The 22,267-nt window shown below is 43.0% G+C and overlaps 1 protein-coding gene across 10 annotated transcripts in view; it reads right to left on the reverse strand.

Moving 5' to 3' along the window:
* Nucleotides 1-989: 989 nt before the first annotated feature.
* LOC106577441 (adhesion G protein-coupled receptor B3) overlaps nt 990-22,267 on the reverse strand; it is a 370,554-nt gene continuing 349,276 nt past the window's right edge. For 6 of the 10 annotated variants that reach the window (XM_045687115.1, XM_045687123.1, XM_045687120.1 and 3 more), the window contains 7 exons: nt 19,872-19,985; nt 19,260-19,349; nt 17,001-17,040; nt 7,042-7,838; nt 6,228-6,263; nt 5,438-5,542; nt 990-2,213 (listed from right to left, as the gene is read on the reverse strand). In XM_045687115.1, coding sequence (XP_045543071.1) covers nt 2,025-2,213; nt 5,438-5,542; nt 6,228-6,263; nt 7,042-7,838; nt 17,001-17,040; nt 19,260-19,349; nt 19,872-19,985 — 1,371 coding nt within the window. In that variant the 3' untranslated portion in view covers nt 990-2,024. The remainder of the gene's footprint in view (nt 2,214-5,437; nt 5,543-6,227; nt 6,264-7,041; nt 7,839-17,000; nt 17,041-19,259; nt 19,350-19,871; nt 19,986-22,267) is intronic. The other 4 variants (XM_045687121.1, XM_045687118.1, XM_045687119.1 and 1 more) reach the window with 3 other exon arrangements.

The following is a 22,267-nucleotide window of genomic DNA, read 5'->3' on the forward strand; positions in this document are numbered from 1 at the left end:
CTAATCCGAGGGGTTGGGTTAAATGACTCCTGCACCTCTCTGATTCAGAGGGGTTGGGTTAAATGCAGAAGACACATTTCAGTTGAATACATTCAGTTGGACAACTGACTAGGTATCCCCCTTTCCAAGTCTCCGCTAACGCTGGAAACATTGCCTTTACATTTCTATCACGCTGAACTTCCACGATATGGATGGAATATTGTGTGAAGTGTAACCCTAACTTCTTTCATTTCACATGTACATTCTGTCTGTTCTGTTCGTTCTGTCCAACCTAATGTGGGTTTGTTAATGGAAGGTCAAAAGCAAAGCAAAGATGGCAGAACCAGATGGAATACATCTTAATAAGCCTTGTTTACACCTTGCACTAGCATGTAGGTTTCGTGATCTGATCAATATGATACAATCACTATCTGATCAAGGTTTGTCGCATCTACACATGGTATTAAATATCCCTGATCCATCCACAGTGTCTGCAATGTAAACAAGTATACTTGTATGTAAATTATTTCACAAATATTTTTCAAAATAAGATACATGCATTTATTTTAAGACATATTGTGCCATAAGTCAATCATGCCACCTGTCAATGACTTTAGATCTGTCTACACTTGTAAGATATCCAGACACAATGCACCCTGACTACCTCTGGAATTGGTCAGGAAGATCTGATCACAATAAGATCACAATGCGTCTTTTAAATGTCTTCACCTGTCAAAAAATTTGGGCACAATCAGAATGTGGAAAAGATCAGAACAAAGGGCGCATGTTAGCACAAGGTATAAACGGGGCTTCTGAGGAGAACCTGTTGGTTTAAAGAGCAATACATCTGACAAAGGCATGACCACCAGATAGACTTGACACGTTCTCTGAAGCTGTACGAACATATTTCCTCTTTTATTTACATTCCTTGTTCAAATGTTAACATTTTATAACGCTATAACGCTTGATCAAGTTGGCATTTTTTTCTCATTAAAATAAATTGGCACAAGTAAAACATATGTAGACAAAAGTTTATTTACACCATACAACATTTTTCATTTTTAAATATTTTATACAGGGCTGCAGATGAGAGAGTTTTAGCCGAGAGTCTTCAAGCAAGATTCTGCAGTATTAAAGTTTGTGAAATATATTATTCATAAAAAAGTGAGTATTACCTTTATTGCATTTAAAGCAATGAAGAATGTAGCTTTGACAAACATTCATTTTTATATGACAGAAAAATCCTCTTTGCCTGCCACTCTCGCTCATATATATTTTTTATATTATAAAGTAAAAAGTATAGTAATGGCCAAACAGACTTGTTATAAACTTTTTAAAAACCTGCATAAATATATACATTGTGCTTCCAGGGTCCAGTTTTGTGAAATATAAAACTGGATCCAACGAAGCTGGGATCGACATGGTATTATGTCTTCATTTAGCTTTTGAGGTTTATTCATCTAGAAAGATTTTCACCTTTTTGAAACCAATTCTTCTTACCATGGGTACTCTGAAACACATGATGGTAAATATTGTACACCCACCTGGCTGGCCCGCTGCACTAAGTACACTAGTGAAAATACAAAAAGTAACACTGATGATTTTTGTTGTATTTTTTGTTGTATTTTTTCCTCCTGTCCTCTGTGTTTTCCTCTTAAATGGTATTGGCACATCATGTCCTTGTCATACTCCTTTAGAATCCAGATATGTACTAGGCCAAGGCTGTTAGGACAGTCTGTCCATTTTTTCAGTGCAAAATACATCCTTTCCCCTTTCCTCCATGTCCTGGTTATCATTTTTCTCCTGGTTATCCTCTTCCTGGTTTTCACTTCCTGGAAGTCCCCTTCCTGGAGTGCATCCAAAATGTCACCCTATTCCCTATATAGTGCACTATTTTTGACCAGAGCCCCATGAGTCCTGTTCAAAAGAGCCCTATGGGTACTGGTGAAAAAGAGGCCTATAGGACCTGGTCATAAGTAGTGCACTTCATTGGGAATAGGGTGCCATTTTGGACTCATTTCCTGGTTTGTTTAGATCAGATCAGATCAGACCTCTGTCTGGAAGTCTCCTTCCTGGACGTCTAAGGGGAGATTGACACACTTCTCCCACTCTGCTGCGGTCATCTCCAGAGAGTCCTTGGGGTCAGGGTCTAGTGCATTCATACTGGCGTAGTTCTGGTACTCACAGGCTGGGTTGTAGCTCTCCCAGGGGTTCTTGTTGGCCATGGCCTTGTCCTTGGGAGGACAGGGACAGGTTAGCAGCACATATGGACAGGGACATAGCAGGACATAGCAGGTAGCATGCCTTACAGTCACTAAACATGGTTCACTATAAATTGTTCCTATATGTTATACCATATGCACTTTATATGTAATATATAGGATAGTGTCAGGGATATATATATACAGGGATATGTGAGGGTTATTACTTAGAAGGGAGCATGCCTCACTGTCACTGGTTACAGTTCACGGTTCTTCTTTCTCTTAAACATTGGGTAACATTGGTTAATACTAACTTTAATGAATAAGCATGAATAAACTGTTTAGAAATACATTTGAATTTCATCACTTTAAAACATTTATAAACCTTAATATGAAAGTTATAATGGATTATCCATGAAAGTTATTATAAAGTGTAGCCAAACAATGGATTATGCAGAGACTTTGAATCATGCTGTACTGCCTTGATGCATTGATCACCTTAACTAATGTTCTGGTAGAGCATATTCATGGTGTAATGGTTCTATGAGAAGTGTAAGTAACAAAAGGTAATGATAAGTATCTCAAATGTGAATAATATGGTTAGGCTGTATCATGGAAGAATTCAAATGAATAGTGCGTTCCCTTCTAGCTGAATAACGGTGAAGACGGACTGGAGGACGAGCTTCCACTGTGTCTGACTGTGTGCCGTTCTGTTCCCATAATCTGGATGTACTCTCACTGACACTCACAAAGAGACTAGTAGGGAGGCAAATAGGGCAGCGAGCTATCGGAGCCGTTACTATGCAGTCAGGGAATACACAATGGTCACTAATGTTGTCTGTAGCTCTGGAGCCTGCCAGCTATTCAGCCAGCCTAGCCAGCACTGCAGTACATTTAATCAGCCAGCCCAGCCAGCACTGCAGTACATTTAATCAGCCAGCCCAGCCAGCACTGCAGTACATTTAATCAGCCAGCCCAGCCAGCACTGCAGTACATTTAATCAGCCAGCCTAGCCAGCACTGCAGTACATTTAATCAGCCAGCCCAGCCAGCACTGCAGTACATTTAATCAGCCAGCACTGCAGTACATTTAATCAGCCAGCCCAGCCAGCACTGCAGTACATTTAATCAGCCAGCCTAGCCAGCACTGCAGTACATTTAATCAGCCAGCCCAGCCAGCACTGCAGTACATTTAATCAGCCAGCCCAGCCAGCACTGCAGTACATTTAATCAGCCAGCCCAGCCAGCACTGCAGTACATTTAATCAGCCAGCCCAGCCAGCACTGCAGTACATTTAATCAGCCAGCCCAGCCAGCACTGCAGTACATTTAATCAGCCAGCCCAGCCAGCACTGCAGTACATTTAATCAGCCAGCCTAGCCAGCACTGCAGTACATTTAATCAGCCAGCCCAGCCAGCACTGCAGTACATTTAATCAGCCAGCCCAGCCAGCACTGCAGTACATTTAATCAGCCAGCCCAGCCAGCACTGCAGTACATTTAATCAGCCAGCCTAGCCAGCACTGCAGTACATTTAATCAGCCAGCCTAGCCAGCACTGCAGTACATTTAATCAGCCAGCCCAGCCAGCACTGCAGTACATTTAATCAGCCAGCCCAGCCAGCACTGCAGTACATTTAATCAGCCATTCCAGCCAGCACTGCATTACATTTATTCGGCCAGCCCAGCCAGTACTGCAATACATTTGTTCAGCCAGTCCAGTCAGCACTGCAGTACATTTATTCAGCCAGCCCAGCCAGCACTGCAGTACATTTATTCAGCAAGCCCAGCCAGCACTGCAGTACATTTGTTCAGCCAGCCCAGCCAGCACTGCAGTACATTTGTTCAGCCAGCCCAGCCAGCACTGCAGTACATTTATTCAGCCAGCCCAGCCAGCACTGCAGTACATTTATTCAGCCAGCCCAGCCAGCACTGCAGTACATTTGTTCAGCCAGCCCAACCAGCACTGCCGTACATTTATTCAGCCAGCCCAGCCAGCACTGCAGTACATTTATTCAGCCAGCCCAGCCAGCACTGCAGTACATTTATTCAGCCAGCACTGCCGTACATTTATTCCAGAAAAAAAAGAAAAACAAAGGTATGTAGTTTTCTATATAAATGTCCTTGTGGTGGTTACTAAGCAACAAGCAGAGATTTACACTGTGCAGTGGGGCTGATTGAAATGTGAGAGAAGAGAGAGAGGATTACATGACATGGCAGGCCGAGGGGCTAACTGCCTGCCTGCCTACTTGCATGCCGCAGAGCTGACACTATTCTCACACAACAATAGGCCTGAGTGTGTTTTGGACAACAGGCCAATTTCTGTCTGTATACTATTCCCAGGATACAGTGCAGAAAGCAATGCAGAACGCATTCACTCAGAAGTGATCAATCCTGACTGACCATGTCCGGAGTCTTGACTGATACACATCTGAATTTGAATGGATGCACTCTAATTCAGATGGACTACCACGACAGACAACCATCTCACAGTGGCTCTTTTCAATACATCTATGATACATAGTCTTAACCTTGCCACCCCCCAATTTGCCTGGTGGTGGTAAAGAATGCCAAGCAGGATCTTTTCTCGATTCCTTGCATCCTTGTCCGAGTGGAGAGACCTTGAACCTTCCTTCAATATGGTTGAGAAGGAGGCGAGGAGATAGGATACAAGAAAATGTGGAAAGATTAATTGAGAAAGAGCCAGTGAATCTGCAGACTGCCTAAGTGAGATAATGCCTACCCTCTCTCAGACAGAGTCTCTCAACTAGAGACTAGTCGCCCCCCCCCCATCACCAGTAGCAGCTGGCAGGCCTGTTAGGTATAGGGCCATGTCACTGGACCCCCTCACCAGTAGCAGCTGGCAGGCCTGTTAGGTATAGGGCCATGTCACTGGACCCCCTCACCAGTAGCAGCTGGCAGGCCTGTTAGGTATAGGGCCATGTCACTGGACCCCCTCACCAGTAGCAGCTGGCAGGCCTGTTAGGTATAGGGCCATGTCACTGAATCTGTTCATTTGCTCAATGGCTCACTATGTGTGCTGCTGAGCGGATGGACATCTAAAAAAGACTATCTATCCTGACATTATCTTGTTTTGTACTCTAATTGGTCGACAACCACCAGCTTCGACCAATCACCCCACCTGGATCTTCTCCAGCTCTGTAATTGGTCTACAACAGACTACCGCTGACCAATCATCTCCCTCTGCCCTTCGCCATTTCCTGTTACTGCTGATTTCCTGTTCGTGGTATTATTACTCACCATGCTGCCCATATTTGGTATGTCTTGAAATCGATCCAGGGTTTGAAATTTCTGGTTCAGTTCTTGGAACAGCTCCATGTGTCTTTTCCTGGTGTGCATGACTTTCTGCAATGGCAAGGGGTTGGTTTTGGTTTGGAAATCAAAGCCAATAATAGGATGGAGGTTATAATGCAATGTATTATCCTCTCCAACCCGTTCACCTTTCTGAATGGCATTTCATCTGCCACTGGTACTACGGCAAGCCTAATGGGCCAATGTCTTTTAAGGATTTTTTGCATATAATGGAAGCCAGTTGAGTAATTACATATAATTTATGGCCAATTTTATTATCAAATCTACCTTTCGCATTTATGCAGAAAATTTGATGGAGAAATGGAATAAACCCACAAAAGTGGTGTGAGACATTTGTGTCTTGGGCTGTCAGCCAATGTCATATTTTCCATAGAAAAAGTGGAAAAGTTGGGTGTGAAATGTGCATGTGACTTTATAAAGCGTAACAGTTTTCAAATCAACTCATAGCCAACGGATGTATGTAGGAGATGGAGGGGGAACAACATGAGAGCAGGTGAGATTTGCTGGCTGCCCTGTACGGGTTTAGATTGACAACGTTGCTTTTACTTTAACTACGCCACACATCAATAAATCAGTTTTGTGTCAAAACCATGTTACTCCAATAAGCTTAAGTGCTACACAAGGTAGTAGTAAAATTAAAGGGTAGGGCAAACACAAATGCTCAGTGTAACAACAAAAGCCTGAAGCATGCACTTTGCCAACCAGTAAGTTTACTTACTTCAAAGTCCAGATCTTGGTAGCGCGATTTTCTTCTCTAAAGACAAAACAAACAAATTGCAGATAATTAGACAGTCTGTTAACATGAGGGATCATTAACTTCTGAATACTATAGAAATTACAATTATATTTATGAACACTAAATAACATTCTAACCATGACAAAATAAGCCCATTTAATTTTACGGCAACAACGTGACAATCTTCTCACTTGAACACAGCTACAAATTCATTCTGTATTTACCTATGCCACAATTTCTCACTGGAACATAACAACAAACAAAACCTTTATTTACTTAAACCAACACTTCAACAGTCTTCTCCACTCCAGCCTGCCTCTAAGGTTAAACCAACACTTCACCAGTCTTCTCCACTCCAGCCTACCTCTAAGGTTAAACCAACACTTCAACAGTCTTCTCCACTCCAGCCTGCCTCTAAGGTTAAACCAACACTTCACCAGTCTTCTCCACTCCAGCCTGCCTCTAAGGTTAAACCAACACTTCAACAGTCTTCTCCACTCCAGCCTGCCTCTAAGGTTAAACCAACACTTCAACAGTCTTCTCCACTCCAGCCTGCCTCTAAGGTTAAACCAACACTTCACCAGTCTTCTCCACTCCAGCCTACCTCTAAGGTTAAACCAACACTTCAACAGTCTTCTCCACTCCAGCCTGCCTCTAAGGTCAAACCAACACTTCAACGGTCTTCTCCACTCCAGCCTGCCTCTAAGGTCAAACCAACACTTCAACGGTCTTCTCCACTCCAGCCTGCCTCTAAGGTCAAACCAACACTTCAACGGTCTTCTCCACTCCAGCCTACCTCTAAGGAGCTCATGGATATGGTGGATCCCGTCTCGCTCCTCGACAGCCCTCCAGTCTCTTCCATCTCAGCCAGGAAGTTCTTGACAGCGGTTCGGGGTTCAAAGGGCAGGTTCTGCTGCATGTGTTCCTGTCCTCCTCCTGACCCGTACTGCTGCTGCAGGTTCTGATCCATGTTCACCCCCATGTTCATGTGCTCCATGACCCCAATCCCGCCCATCCCCGTTGGGCTCATGTTGAAGTCCGGTGCCATCTTGTAGTGTTGCATCATCCTATCGTGGGGCAGCGTATCTCCCATGCCCAGGCCCAGGCCCATGTTCATCTTGGTGGAGCTATCGTCCTTCAGGAGAGTGGGAAGTGTGTTACAGTTCCCAGATCCTGCTGCTGCCGCCGAAGCCCGTGGCATCATGATGTAGTCTGTCTCCATCATCTGGCCTTGGGGTGAATGTACGCCCATACCACCCATACCGCCCATGCTGCCCATGTCGTGGCCACTGCCCATCCCGCCGTGCCCGCCCATATCCTGGTCGGACTGACGGAGAGCATCATCGGTGCACAGGTAGACGGTGCGGCGCATGTCGGACACGCTGTCGCCCAGGCAGCCCTCACCCATGTCGCCCATGGGGCCCATGTGCATGCTGGGCTGCTGGATCATCACCTTGGAGATGATGTTGCCGGGTAAGGTGGAGTAGTTGAGCCCCTCGGGACCCTTCTCATCCTCCTCGTCATTCAGAGAGATGCGGGATAGGGTGCCGGTGATGGTCGCCGCGCGGCAAGAGCCCATGTCTTTGTGGAGAGCTATGGAGAGGAGAGAAAGGGGAGTTAGTGGGGAATGAATGCACCATACTGACAGACAGGGGAGTTAGTGGAATGAATGCACCATACTGACAGACAGGATGGTTAGTGGAATGAATGCACCATACTGACAGACAGGGTGGTTAGTGGAATGAATGCACCATACTGACAGACAGGGTGGTTAGTGGAATGAATGCACCATACTGACAGACAGGGTGGTTAGTGGAATGAATGCACCATACTGACAGACAGGGTGGATAGTGGGGAATGAATGCACCATACTGGAGAGACAGGGTGGATAGTGGGGAATGAATGCACCATACTGAGAGACAGGGGGTTAGTGGGGAATGAATGCACCATACTGAGAAGGGGAGTTAGTGGAATGAATGCACCATACTGACAGACAGGGGAGTTAGTGGGGAATGAATGCACCATACTGGAGAGACAGGGGAGTTAGTGGAATGAATGCACCATACTGGAGAGACAGGGGAGTTGGTGGAATGAATGCACCATGCTGGAGAGACAGGGGAGTTAGTGGAATGAATGCACCATACTGACAGACAGGGGAGTTAGTGGGGAATGAATGCACCATACTGGAGAGACAGGGGAGTTAGTGGGGAATGAATGCACCATACTGGAGAGACAGGGGAGTTAGTGGGGAATGAATGCACCATACAGACAGACAGGGGAGTTAGTGGAATGAATGCACCATACAGACAGACAGGGGAGTTAGTGGGGAATGAATGCACCATACTGGAGAGACAGGGGAGTTAGTGGAATGAATGCACCATACTGGAGAGACAGGGGAGTTAGTGGAATGAATGCACCATACTGACAGACAGGGTGGTTAGTGGAATGAATGCACCATACTGGAGAGACAGGGGAGTTAGTGGAATGAATGCACCATACTGGAGAGACAGGGGAGTTAGTGGGGAATGAATGCACCATACTGGAGAGACAAGGGAGTTAGTGGAATGAATGCACCATACTGGAGAGACAGGGGAGTTAGTGGAATGAATGCACCATCATGGAGAGACAGGGGAGTTAGTGGGGAATGAATGCACCATACTGGAGAGACAGGGGAGTTAGTGGGGAATGAATGCACCATACTGGAGAGACAGGGGAGTTAGTGGAATGAATGCACCATACTGGAGAGACAGGGGAGTTAGTGGGGAATGAATGCACCATCATGGAGAGACAGGGGAGTTAGTGGGGAATGAATGCACCATACTGGAGAGACAGGTGAGTTAGTGGAATGAATGCACCATACTGGAGAGACAGGGGAGTTAGTGGAATGAATGCACCATACTGGAGAGACAGGGGAGTTACTGGAATGAATGCACCATACTGGAGAGACAGGGGAGTTAGTGGAATGAATGCACCATACTGGAGAGACAGGGGAGTTAGTGGGGAATGAATGCACCATACTGGAGAGACAGGGGAGTTAGTGGAATGAATGCACCATACAGACAGACAGGGGAGTTAGTGGAATGAATGCACCATACTGGAGAGACAGGGGAGTTAGTGGGGAATGAATGCACCATACTGGAAAGACAGGGGAGTTAGTGGAATGAATGCACCATACTGGAGAGACAGGGGAGTTAGTGGAATGAATGCACCATACTGGAGAGACAGGGGAGTTAGTGGGGGAATGAATGCACCATACTGGAGAGACAGGGGAGTTAGTGGGGAATGAATGCACCATACTGGAGAGACAGGGGAGTTAGTGGGGAATGAATGCACCATACTGGAGAGACAGGGGAGTTAGTGGGGGAATTAATGCACCATACTGGAGAGACAGGGGAGTTAGTGGGGAATGAATGCACCATACTGACAGACAGGGGAGTTAGTGGAATGAATACACCATACTGACAGACAGGAGTTAGTGGGGGAATGAATGGACCATACTGACAGACAGGGGAGTTAGTGGAATGAATGGACCATACTGACAGACAGGGGAGTTAGTGGGGAATGAATGGACCATACTGACAGACAGGGGAGTTAGTGGGGAATGAATGGACCATACTGACAGACAGGGGAGTTAGTGGAATGAATGGACCATACTGACAGACAGGGGAATTAGTGGGGAATGAATGCACCATACTGACAGACAGGGTGGTTAGTGGAATGAATGCAACATACTGACAGACAGGGTGGTTAGTGGAATGAATGCACCATACTGACAGACAGGGTGGTTAGTGGAATGAATGCACCATACTGACAGACAGGGGAGTTAGTGGGGAATGAATGCACCATGCTGACAGACAGGGTGGTTAGTGGAATGAATGCACCATACTGACAGACAGGGGAGTTAGTGGGGAATGAATGCACCATACTGACAGACATGGTGTTTAGTGGAATGAATGCACCATACTGACAGACAGGGGAGTTAGTGGGGAATGAATGCACCATACTGACAGACAGGGGAGTTAGTGGGGAATGAATGCACCATACTGACGACAGGGGAGTTAGTGGGGAATGAATGCACCATACGGACAGACAGGAGTTAGTGGGGGAATGAATGCACCATACTGACAGACAGGTGAGTTAGTGGGGAATGAATGCACCATACTGACAGACAGGAGTTAGTGGGGAATGAATGCACCATACTGACAGACAGGGTGGTTAGTGGAATGAATGCACCATACTGACAGACAGGGTGGTTAGTGGAATGAATGCAACATACTGACAGACATGAGTTAGTGGGGAATGAATGCACCATACTGACAGACAGGGGAGTTAGTGGGGAATGAATGCACCATACTGACAGACAGGTGAGTTAGTGGGGAATGAATGCACCATACTGACAGACAGGAGTTAGTGGGGAATAAATGCACCATACTGACAGACAGGTGAGTTAGTGGGGAATGAATGCACCATACTGACAGACAGGAGTTAGTGGGGAATGAATGCACCATACTGACAGACAGGTGAGTTAGTGGGGAATGAATGCACCATACTGACAGACAGGTGAGTTAGTGGGGAATGAATGCACCATACTGACAGACAGGAGTTAGTGGGGAATGAATGCACCATACTGACAGACAGGAGTTAGTGGGGGAATGAATGCACCATACTGACAGACAGGAGTTAGTGGGGAATGAATGCACCATACTGACAGACAGGAGTTAGTGGGGAATGAATGCACCATACTGACAGACAGGGGAGTTAGTGGGGAATGAATGCACCATACTGACAGACAGGAGTTAGTGGGGAATGAATGCACCATACTGACAGACAGGAGTTAGTGGGGAATGAATGCACCATACTGACAGACAGGGGAGTTAGTGGGGAATGAATGCACCATACTGACAGACAGGAGTTAGTGGGGGAATGAATGCACCATACTGACAGACAGGAGTTAGTGGGGAATGAATGCACCATACTGACAGACAGGAGTTAGTGGGGAATGAATGCACCATACTGACAGACAGGGGAGTTAGTGGGGAATGAATGCACCATACTGACAGACAGGGGAGTTAGTGGGGAATGAATGCACCATACTGACAGACAGGAGTTAGTGGGGAATGAATGCACCATACTGACAGACAGGTGAGTTAGTGGGGAATGAATGCACCATACTGACAGACAGGAGTTAGTGGGGAATGAATGCACCATACTGACAGACAGGAGTTAGTGGGGGAATGAATGCACCATACTGACAGACAGGAGTTAGTGGGGGAATGAATGCACCATACTGACAGACAGGTGAGTTAGTGGGGAATGAATGCACCATACTGACAGACAGGGGAGTTAGTGGAATGAATACACCATACTGACAGACAGGAGTTAGTGGGGAATGAATGCACCATACGGACAGACAGGAGTTAGTGGAGAATGAATGCACCATACTGACAGACAGGTGAGTTAGTGGGGAATGAATGCACCATACTGACAGACAGGAGTTAGTGGGGAATGAATGCACCATACTGACAGACAGGGGAGTTAGTGGGGAATGAATGCACCATACTGACAGACAGGGTGGTTAGTGGAATGAATGCAACATACTGACAGACATGAGTTAGTGGGGAATGAATGCACCATACTGACAGACAGGGGAGTTAGTGGGGAATGAATGCACCATACTGACAGATAGGGGACTTAGTGGGGAATGAATGCACCATACTGACAGACAGGTGAGTTAGTGGGGAATGAATGCACCATACTGACAGACTGGAGTTAGTGGGGAATGAATGCACCATACTGACAGACAGGTGAGTTAGTGGGGAATGAATGCACCATACTGACAGACAGGAGTTAGTGGGGAATGAATGCACCATACTGACAGACAGGAGTTAGTGGGGAATGAATGCACCATACTGACAGACAGGAGTTAGTGGGGGAATGAATGCACCATACTGACAGACAGGAGTTAGTGGGGAATGAATGCACCATACTGACAGACAGGAGTTAGTGGGGAATGAATGCACCATACTGACAGACAGGAGTTAGTAGGGAATGAATGCACCATACTGACAGACAGGGGAGTTAGTGGGGAATGAATGCACCATACTGACAGACAGGGGAGTTAGTGGGGAATGAATGCACCATACTGACAGACAGGTGAGTTAGTGGGGAATGAATGCACCATACTGACAGACAGGTGAGTTAGTGGGGAATGAATGCACCATACTGACAGACAGGAGTTAGTGGGGAATGTATGCACCATACTGACAGACAGGAGTTAGTGGGGAATGAATGCACCTTACTGACAGACAGGAGTTAGTGGGGAATGAATGCACCATACTGACGACAGGGGAGTTAGTGGGGAATGAATGCACCATACTGACAGACAGGAGTTAGTGGGGAATGAATGCACCATACTGACAGACAGGAGTTAGTGGGGAATGAATGCACCTTACTGACAGACAGGGTAGTTAGTGGGGAATGAATGCACCATACTGACAGACAGGGAGTTAGTAGGGAATGAATGCACCATACTGACAGACAGGGGAGATAGTGGGGAATGAATGCACCATACTGACAGACAGGGTGGATAGTGGGGAATGAATGCACCATACTGACAGACAGGGTGGTTAGTGGGGAATGAATGCACCATACTGACAGACAGGGTAGTTAGTGGAATGAATGCACCATACTGAGAACTAATGTCAGTCTGTTCTGTATGATCTGTTTATTTCTCATTGATGCTTATTTTAAATCATTCTGATTTCAAACCATTGTTGCATTTCCTTTTCATGAATATATGTAAAAACAAAGAATTGAAATAATAATGCCAGGACAAAATGAAACAATGAACCGGATATGCCCATTTTACAGTGTAATTACTATTTCCTCATACTGCTGGGAAGAAATAGACAAACCTTGACTACCGATCTCTTCAAATAGGACACAGGGACACTACTTCAAAAGAGCCACTATAGAGTATTAGATGTTCCTGATACAACAGAGCCGACAAGCCTCTGAGGAGGACTTTCCTCAAATTCGACCTGAAATCCCAGATACCTACGACACCTTTTTATCTTATTAAGGTTTGGTTCACCTTGGAAAACCCCAAAAACCCCAGACACATAACCAGGAGAGGCTAGCTTTTTGTTCTAAAGCTCCCTTGTCAGAAGTCAGAAATACGCTCTGTTTTGGGGGAACAGAACAGCCTGTACTGCTGTTCTCTGTGATTCTCTCCACCGCTGCAGAGCTGATGTCTGCGTCCCAAATGGCAGCATATTCCCTACATAGTGCACTACTTCTGATGAGAGCTCTATGGGCGCTGGTCCCTATTGGCCCTGGTCAAAAGTAGTGCACTAGGAAGGGAATAGGGTGCCATTTGGGGCCATTTTAATCTTGGCCTCCTGAATCCTCCACAGGGGAATTGCCTGTTTGAAAACCAACAGGCTGCAAGGAGAACACAAGGTCAGCAGTGTGTGTGTGTGTGGGGGGGCAGAGCAGCGCAGCACGGCCAGAAACAGAAAACATAACACTTCCCTTTTTGTTTTCAGCCTGAATCACCACAGAGTGGAGCAGGGAGATAAACAGTGGTGCAGAGAGAGAGAGGAAGGAGGGGGTGGAGGGGTAGGGGGTAGGGGGTTGGTGGAGGTGGTATGACTCCATGGCCAGAGGGATGGGCAGGCAGGCGAGGGATTATTCCTGGTATATATTCTTGGCACAGTTATTATTGTTTCCTGGTATCTATTCCTGGTATATACAGGTATTCCTGGTGTTATTCCAGAAAGTATTCCCGATAGATAACAAAATTTGGATTTGACTTTTTATTCATTACTTTTATCCTAAACACTAGAACCGCTAAAGCAGTCATTTTGACTGCTGATGATTTCTACATGTTTCTATTACTCTGCCATGTTTTAAGTCTTTAAGTCTTAATATCAACAACAGAACTAGAGTTAGAACCAGTTTTAACAAGGCATGTCATTTTTTGGAAAGGTTTCCCCCCGTTGCCCCTCCTCCTCCCAACAGTAGGGCCTGCTCCACTCCACTGCCCAGCTGATAATCACTCCACAATTGCCTGAAAACTGAACCTAAACTATACCAAAACTAATTTCACACATATAACAACACATTAAATAAATGAAGTAAAGTAAGGGGGAGTTGATGAGTGAGGGGAAGCCAACAATGAATAATTATCTAATCACCAATTGTGAATGAAGAACAGGGCAGGCCATTCTATTGTAATGATCTATTCTAATTATAGGCCTAGTCTTAAAATGCTATGTTCCCTTTATCAGTTCACCAAATCAAAGCAGTCTTATCAGTCTACTCTGGACTACTTGGAGTAGGCTACACAGTGAGAGACTGCGTAATTATACACTGCCGTTCAAACATTTGGGGTTACTTAGAATTGTCCTTGTTTTTGAAAGAAAATCATTTTTTTTTAGGACAAGTACATTAGTGTCTAGTTTGAGAAACAGACGCCTCACAATAACATCTGCTAACCATGTGTATGTGACCAATAAAATTTGATTTGATTTGTTTTTTACACCCGTCAGCAACGGGTGTGGCTGAACTAGCTGAATCCACTAATTTAAAGGGGTGTCCACATACTTTTGTATATATAGTGTATCTCCTAGATATAGACAGACACATCAAACCTTTATTCATTATGATTTCACTTCCTTATGTTGTAAAATACATTTGACCAAGACAAATATGATTCTTCATGTTCTGAATGGTTCAGTGGGGTCGTTCTCTGACCTATCATTAACATTATATCCTAGAAGTCAGATTTTGTAACCTAATACATCCCATAATAATTTCTCGACAAAACTTGTGAGGATTTTTATATTTTGTGGTCATCGTCTTCCAAGTTGTTTCTGCGGGTCGAAAATAGGTAAATTAGCATGACACGAGCTGAATGCCATTTTTAAAATGTTGAAAATAAAAACTGCTCCATTGACATTCCACAGAGATGTTTTTGTGAAAAGTCTTCCAATAGAACAGGAACTCCACATGAAAATGAAATATGTCATGTCTCAAAATCAACATCTATTTTAATATCTATTGTTTTATGTCCTCCGGATTTGAGAAGAAAGATGCATGTTCACTGGTAATCCTGTCTGTAGAGTTCAACGGTAAGCCTGTCAGTTAGCCTTAATTCTCTCACAGCATCCAGCCTGTTTGACACAATGCTATTTTCCAGATTTTAGACCACTTTTTTTCTCTGGCCTCAGTTGATTTAGTCACCCAAATCTTGACCATCCTACAAGGTTAAAAACTTTGAATGGATTATGATAGAGACATGAGGTTAGAACCATTGGTTTTGTTAGAGGAGTATTCACACAATGAACATTTACCTATTGGTCAAATATGTGTTTGTGATTGGACACCTTACACACTCTTAAAAACACAACATGTTCACATCAAACCACAGCATACCCTTAAAAACACAACATGTTCACATCAAACCACAGCATACTCTTAAAAACACAACATGTTCACATCAAACCACAGCATACTCTTAAAAACACAACATGTTCACATCAAACCACAGCATACTCTTAAAAACACAACATGTTCACATCAAACCACAGCATACTCTTAAAAACACAACATGTTCACATCAAACCACAGCATACCCTTAAAAAACACAACATGTTCACATCAAACCACAGCATACTCTTAACAACACAACATGTTCACATCAAACCACAGCATACTCTTAAAAACACAACATGTTCACATCAAACCACAGCATACCCTTAAAAACACAACATGTTCACATCAAACCACAGCATACTCTTAAAAACACAACATGTTCACATCAAACCACAGCATACTCTTAAAAACACAATGTTCACATCAAACCACAGCATACTCTTAAAAACACAATGTTCACATCAAACCACAGCATACTCTTAAAAACACAACATGTTCACATCAAACCACAGCATACTCTTAAAAAACACAACATGTTCACATCAAACCACAGCATACTCTTAAAAACACAACATGTTCACATCAAACCACAGCATACTCTTAAAAACACAACATGTTCACATCAAACCACAGCATACTCTTAAAAACACAACATGTTCACATCAAACCACAGCATACTCTTAAAAACACAACATGTTCACATCAAACCACAGCATACTCTTAAAAACGCAATACTTTAAACATGAGTCATCAACAAAACCAATGAAACCAGGGCTACAGTGCAATGCTTTCCCATCGTCCATTTTGTTAATGAACAACAAGTAGAAAGGGATGTTTAAAATGATAAGCGCAGTCATTATTATTCAAATTCACGACTCTCCCACTCTATCTTACCCTTCCTTTTAATATCAAACAATGCGTTTCATCCCACACAGAAAGCTAGCCGGCTTTCTGACACCTAACAAATTCTCTTTTTTCACTGAAGCCTCCTCTTATCACTCCTCGTCTACGTCCCAAATGGCACCCCTATTCCCTTTATAGTGCACTACCTGTGACCAGGGCCCATGGGTAAAGTAGTGCACTATATAGGGAATAGGGTTCCATTTGGGATGCAGCCCTGTTCTCACATCAAATGGGTCTTTTTTGATAATTAAGCCAGCAGGTGTCCAATGTGGATAGTGGGCTGTTATACAACCTGGGAAGTTATTTTATGTAGTTTTTTACCCCATTGTGTCTAACCTCTTTTTAGGGCTTTAATTTCAATAGGCAATGTAATCATGAGCTCATTAATTGAATATGACACCATCTGGTTGTTACCTGATCGACAGGCGATGTCAACGTCTTTCTCAAAGTCCGTCTGTTGGGAGAGAAAAGACAACAGTGGTGAAAATACGGCCAGACATAGATTTCAGCATTGACACAACACAATATGTCATATATTGTGACACTGCCACAAGTGTGAGGTGATAGCACATACACATGTCTGGATTGAAGTTTTAAAAACCTTGTGTTTATGCTGATTATGTATCTGTTATATTATGTATCTGTTATATTATGTATCTGTTATGTATCTGTTATATTATGTATCTGTTATGTATCTGTTATATTATGTATCTGTTATGTATCTGTTATATTATGTATCTGTTATATTATGTATCTGTTATGTATCTGTTATGTATCTGTTATGTATCTGTTATATTATGTATCTGTTATATTATGTATCTGTTATGTATCTGTTATATTATGTATCTGTTATGTATCTGTTATATTATGTATCTGTTATGTATCTGTTATATTATGTATCTGTTATGTATTTGTTATATTATGTATCTGTTATATTATTTATCTGTTATGTATCTGTTATGTATCTGTTATATTATGTATCTGTTATATTATGTATCTGTTATATTATGTATATGTTATGTATCTGTTATATATCTGTTATATTATGTATCTGTTATATTATGTATCTGTTATGTATCTGTTATGTATCTGTTATATTATGTATCTGTTAGGTATCTGTTATGTATTTGTTATATTATGTATCTGTTATATTATGTATCTGTTATATATCTGTTATATTATGTATCTGTTATGTATCTGTTATATTATGTATCTGTTATTTATCTGTTATATTATATATCTGTTATATTATGTATCTGTTATATTATGTATCTGTTATGTATCTGTTATATTATATATCTGTTATATTATGTATCTGTTATATTATGTATCTGTTATGTATCTGTTATATTATATATCTGTTATATTATGTATCTGTTATATTATCTATTTGTTATGTATCTGTTATATCTGTTATATCTGTTATGTATATGTTATATTATATATCTGCTATATTATGTATCTGTTTATGTTATGTATCTGCTATATTATGTATCTGTTTATGTTATGTATCTGTTATATTATGTATCTGCTATATTATGTATCTGTTATTTTTCTGTTATATTATGTATTCTGTTATATTATGTATCTGAATTGTATCTGTTATGTATCTGTTATGTTATGCATCTGCCAGTTCTGACTGCCTTATTTTGCTCACTGTATTCATTTTGTCTGTCTTGCCTTGAGCACCCTCATATAAACACAGCATTTATTGTAACTGTAATATTGTAGCATGGTTTAAGATCCAAGATGATTGTTACACTATGACATCATAAAAGAAACCTCGAACAACTCCAGCCACATGCAGTGTTGAGATGAATTAAGTCAATAGAACAATCCCAATAGCAAGCTCTTTTGACATCTGATTAAACATGTCATCATTACATAGGAGGAGTTTCATTGCATCTATCTATTTCCTTTCCCTGTTAGGGTCAGTTACTGTCAAGTTAATGGTCCTATTCTCCCTGCTCCGTTCCCAACTATAGAGCAACACGCCTGCATATAACAGGGAATTTCTAGCACTAAAACAGCGGTTGGGAACGAATCACTTTGTTCTCTGCAAATGATTCTATTGAACCGTCGGCACCCCGACAGCCAACACACCATTCTACAACGGTGGTAATGAATTCAATCTGAGTAGGAGGATATTAGAATACAAACGTTGGGGAGATCAGACGATAGTTATGATGAGCGAAGGTCATTGGCAGTTGGCGTTCTGCTGGATCAAGAGATTTGGTGTGGCGTTACAAAGGTCCTTCAAACAACTGTTGCTTTATTACTGTGTGTGTGTGTGTGTGTGTGTGTGTGTGTGTGTGTGTGTGTGTGTGTGTGTGTGTGTGTGTGTGTGTGTGTGTGTGTGTGTGTGTGCAATGGCAGGCGTAAAACTGGTTGTGTGTGTGTGTGTGTGTGTGTGTGTGTGTGTGTGTGTGTGTGTGTGTGTGTGTGTGTGTGAGATTTATTACAGGGGCCAGGGCCACGTGCTGGTCTACACTGTGTGTAATTACAGCTGAACTAAAGCAGCTACAGTATTTGTAAAACGACGGGTAACAATGCCTCATCCAGCCCAACCAGCAGAATTGGAATTTCAGTTGACTTCCTTAATTGACTGAATTGAAATGGAATGGACCCCAACCCTGCTATGAAGGCTTGTCTTGAGGGTATGTAATACTATACCCTTTTCACACTGAGCTGAGCCAAGGCGATCCCTGCCGAGCCGTACTGCGCTGGCCTGGTTAGGCATCCACCACAGTTGCTGGAAACATACTGGAAAGGACAATGTGAAAAGAATGTCTCCTAGCCAGAGCCAGCACAGTACGGTTCAGTTCAGACCTATAGTGTGAATCAGCTGTTAGAAGCAAATCCTAACCCCCATTTAAGTGGAATTTTCACTTGGTGTGTGTCTCAAATGGCACCCTATTCCGTATTGGCCCTGGTCAAAAGTAGTGCACTATATAGGGAATAGGGTGCAATTTCAGACGTAGTCTCATTGACATCAATTCACATTTTACTCGTGAACATGTGGATTTGCTCCTTTGTCTCAAATATAAAAGCAGGTATAGGCTTTGGTTGAGCGCAGAGGAGGCTGGTGAGGGGAGGACGGTACATAATAATGGATGGAATGAATTAACTGGAATGGTATCAAACACATGGAAACCAAGTGTTTGATGCGTTTGAGACCATTCCATTTATTTCCTTTCCAGCCATTACCCCGAGCCTGTCCTCCCCATTGAAAATGCAAACCAGCCACCACTGGGTTGAGGGTTTACAGTACTGGTGTTATCGTACCATAATCTGAGCATGACCGTTGGGGAAAGTTCCAGTGTTGTCAGCGTTGAGGGGGTCCTGACAGTTTCTGGGGTCCTGACAGTTTCTGAGACGACATCTGAAAGCATCTTGGACCTGGGGAAAGTGAAGCACCATAGAAGTAATATTAGAGCACTTGACATTTAGTATAATATGATATATAATGTGTATTTTAGTTTCTGACAGGCAATGGCCATGACACTAGAGAGTAAAAACATCCTCTATTGTTCCTGCTGGAACCTCTTGACCTTGCTCACAGTGATTACAGCTACTTTCCAAAGGGGAGGGGCAGGTTAACAGGAAAGTGATGTACAGTGCCTTGCAAAATTATTCATCCCCCTTGGTGTTTTTCGTATTTTGTTGCATTACAACCTGTAATTTAAATTGATTTTTATTTGAATTTCATATAATGGACATACACAAAATAGTCAAAATTGGCGAATTGAAATGAAAAAAAATTACTTGTTTAAAAAGAATATATAAAAAAAAATTGAAAAGTGGTGCGTGCATATGTATTTTGCTATGAAGCCCCTAAATAAGATCTGGTGCAACAAATTACCTTCAGAAGTCACATAATTAGTTAAATAAAGTCCACCTGTTTGGAATCTAAGTGTCACATGACCTGTCACATGATCCCTGTTCTGAAGGCCCCACTAAGCAAGGGGCACCACCAAGCAAGCAGCACCATGAAGACCAAGGAGCTCTCCAAACAGATCAGGGACAAAGTTGTGGAGAAGTACAGATCAGGGTTGGGTTATAAAAAAATATCCAAAACTTTGAACATCCCACAGAGCACCATTAAATCCATTATTAAAAAATGGAAAGAATATGGCACCACAACAAACCTGCCAAGAGAGGGCCACCCACTAAAACTCACAGACCAGGTAAGGAGGGCATTAATCAGAGAGGCAAAAATGAGACCAAAGATAATCCTGAAAGAGCTGCAAAGCTCCACAGAGCTGGGCTTTACGGAAGAGTGGCCAGAAAAAAAGCCATTGCTTAAAGAAAAAAATAAGCAAACATGTTTGATGTTCGCAAAAAGGCATGTGGGAGACTCCCCAATCATATGGAAGAAGGTACTCAGGTCAGATGAGATTAAAATTGAGCTTTTTGGCCATCAAGGAAAACACTATGTCAAACCCAACACCTCTCATCATCCCGAGAACACCATCCACACAGTGAAGCATGGTGGTGGGAGCATCATTCTGTGGGGATATTTTTCATCAGCAGGGACTGAGAAACTGGTCAGAGTTGAAGGAATGATGGATAGCGCTAAATACAGGGAAATTCTTGAGGGAAACCTGTTTCAGTCTTCCAGAGATTTGAGACTGGGACGGAGGTTCACCTTCCAACATGACAATGACCCTAAGCATACTGCTAAAGCAACACTCGAGTGGTTTAAGGGGAAACATTAAAATGTCTTGGAATGGCCTAGTCAAAGCCCAGACCTCAATCCAATTGAGAATCTGTGGTATGACTTAAAGATTGCTGTACACCAGCGGAACCCATCCAACTTGAAGGAGCTGGAGCAGTTTTGCCTTGAAAAATGGGCAAAAATCCCAGTGGCTAGATGTGCCAAGCTTATTGAGACATACCCCAAGAGACTTGCAGCTGTAATTGCTGCAAAGGTGGCTCTACAAAGTATTGACTTTGGGGGGGGTGAATAGTTATTCATGCTCAAATGTTCTATTTTTTTGTCTTATTTGTTGTTTGTTTCACAATAAAAAATATTTTGCATCTTCAAAGTGGTAGGCATGTTGTGTAAATCAAATGATACAACCCCCCCAAAAAATATATTTTAATTCCAGGTTGTAAGGCAACAAAATAGGAAAAATACCAAGAGGGGTGAATACTTTCGCAAGCCACTGTAAACAAAACATATGGAGTTAATCTGGGCCAGATCACTAATCTCCTTATACTCTCCTAATAAATACTGTAGTTAGGGCCAAACAGGAAGTGTGTGTGTGTGTGTGTGTGTGGGGCCACAAGAGATAAGAGGGATTAAACATGAATAAGGGTCAACAAAACATTGTGACACAGGGTGTGACCTATGGCATGTTCATTTGGCACCAAGTGTAAAATGGGTAAAATGGGGCGATTCTATCTGAATTGGTCCAATAAGAAACCTTAATTTGTATATCCTGTTGGAAAGTATTTTTTGGGGTAATTTTGCACTATGAACAGAATCCTACTGAAAGAGTATCCCCTTATCCCTAACCCATACATACCTCCCCTTCTCCTTCCCTCACTTCCCCAATACCTCCCTCTCCCTCTCCCCTTTCCCCCTCCCGCTCTCCTTCGCTCACTTCCCCAATACCTCCCTCTCCGTCCTCTCTTCCCCTCCCCCTCTCCTTATTTTTTTTCCCTCACTTCCCCAA

The sequence above is a fragment of the Salmo salar genome, chromosome ssa01 (genome assembly GCF_905237065.1).
Source record: "Salmo salar chromosome ssa01, Ssal_v3.1, whole genome shotgun sequence".
NCBI lineage: Eukaryota > Metazoa > Chordata > Actinopteri > Salmoniformes > Salmonidae > Salmo > Salmo salar.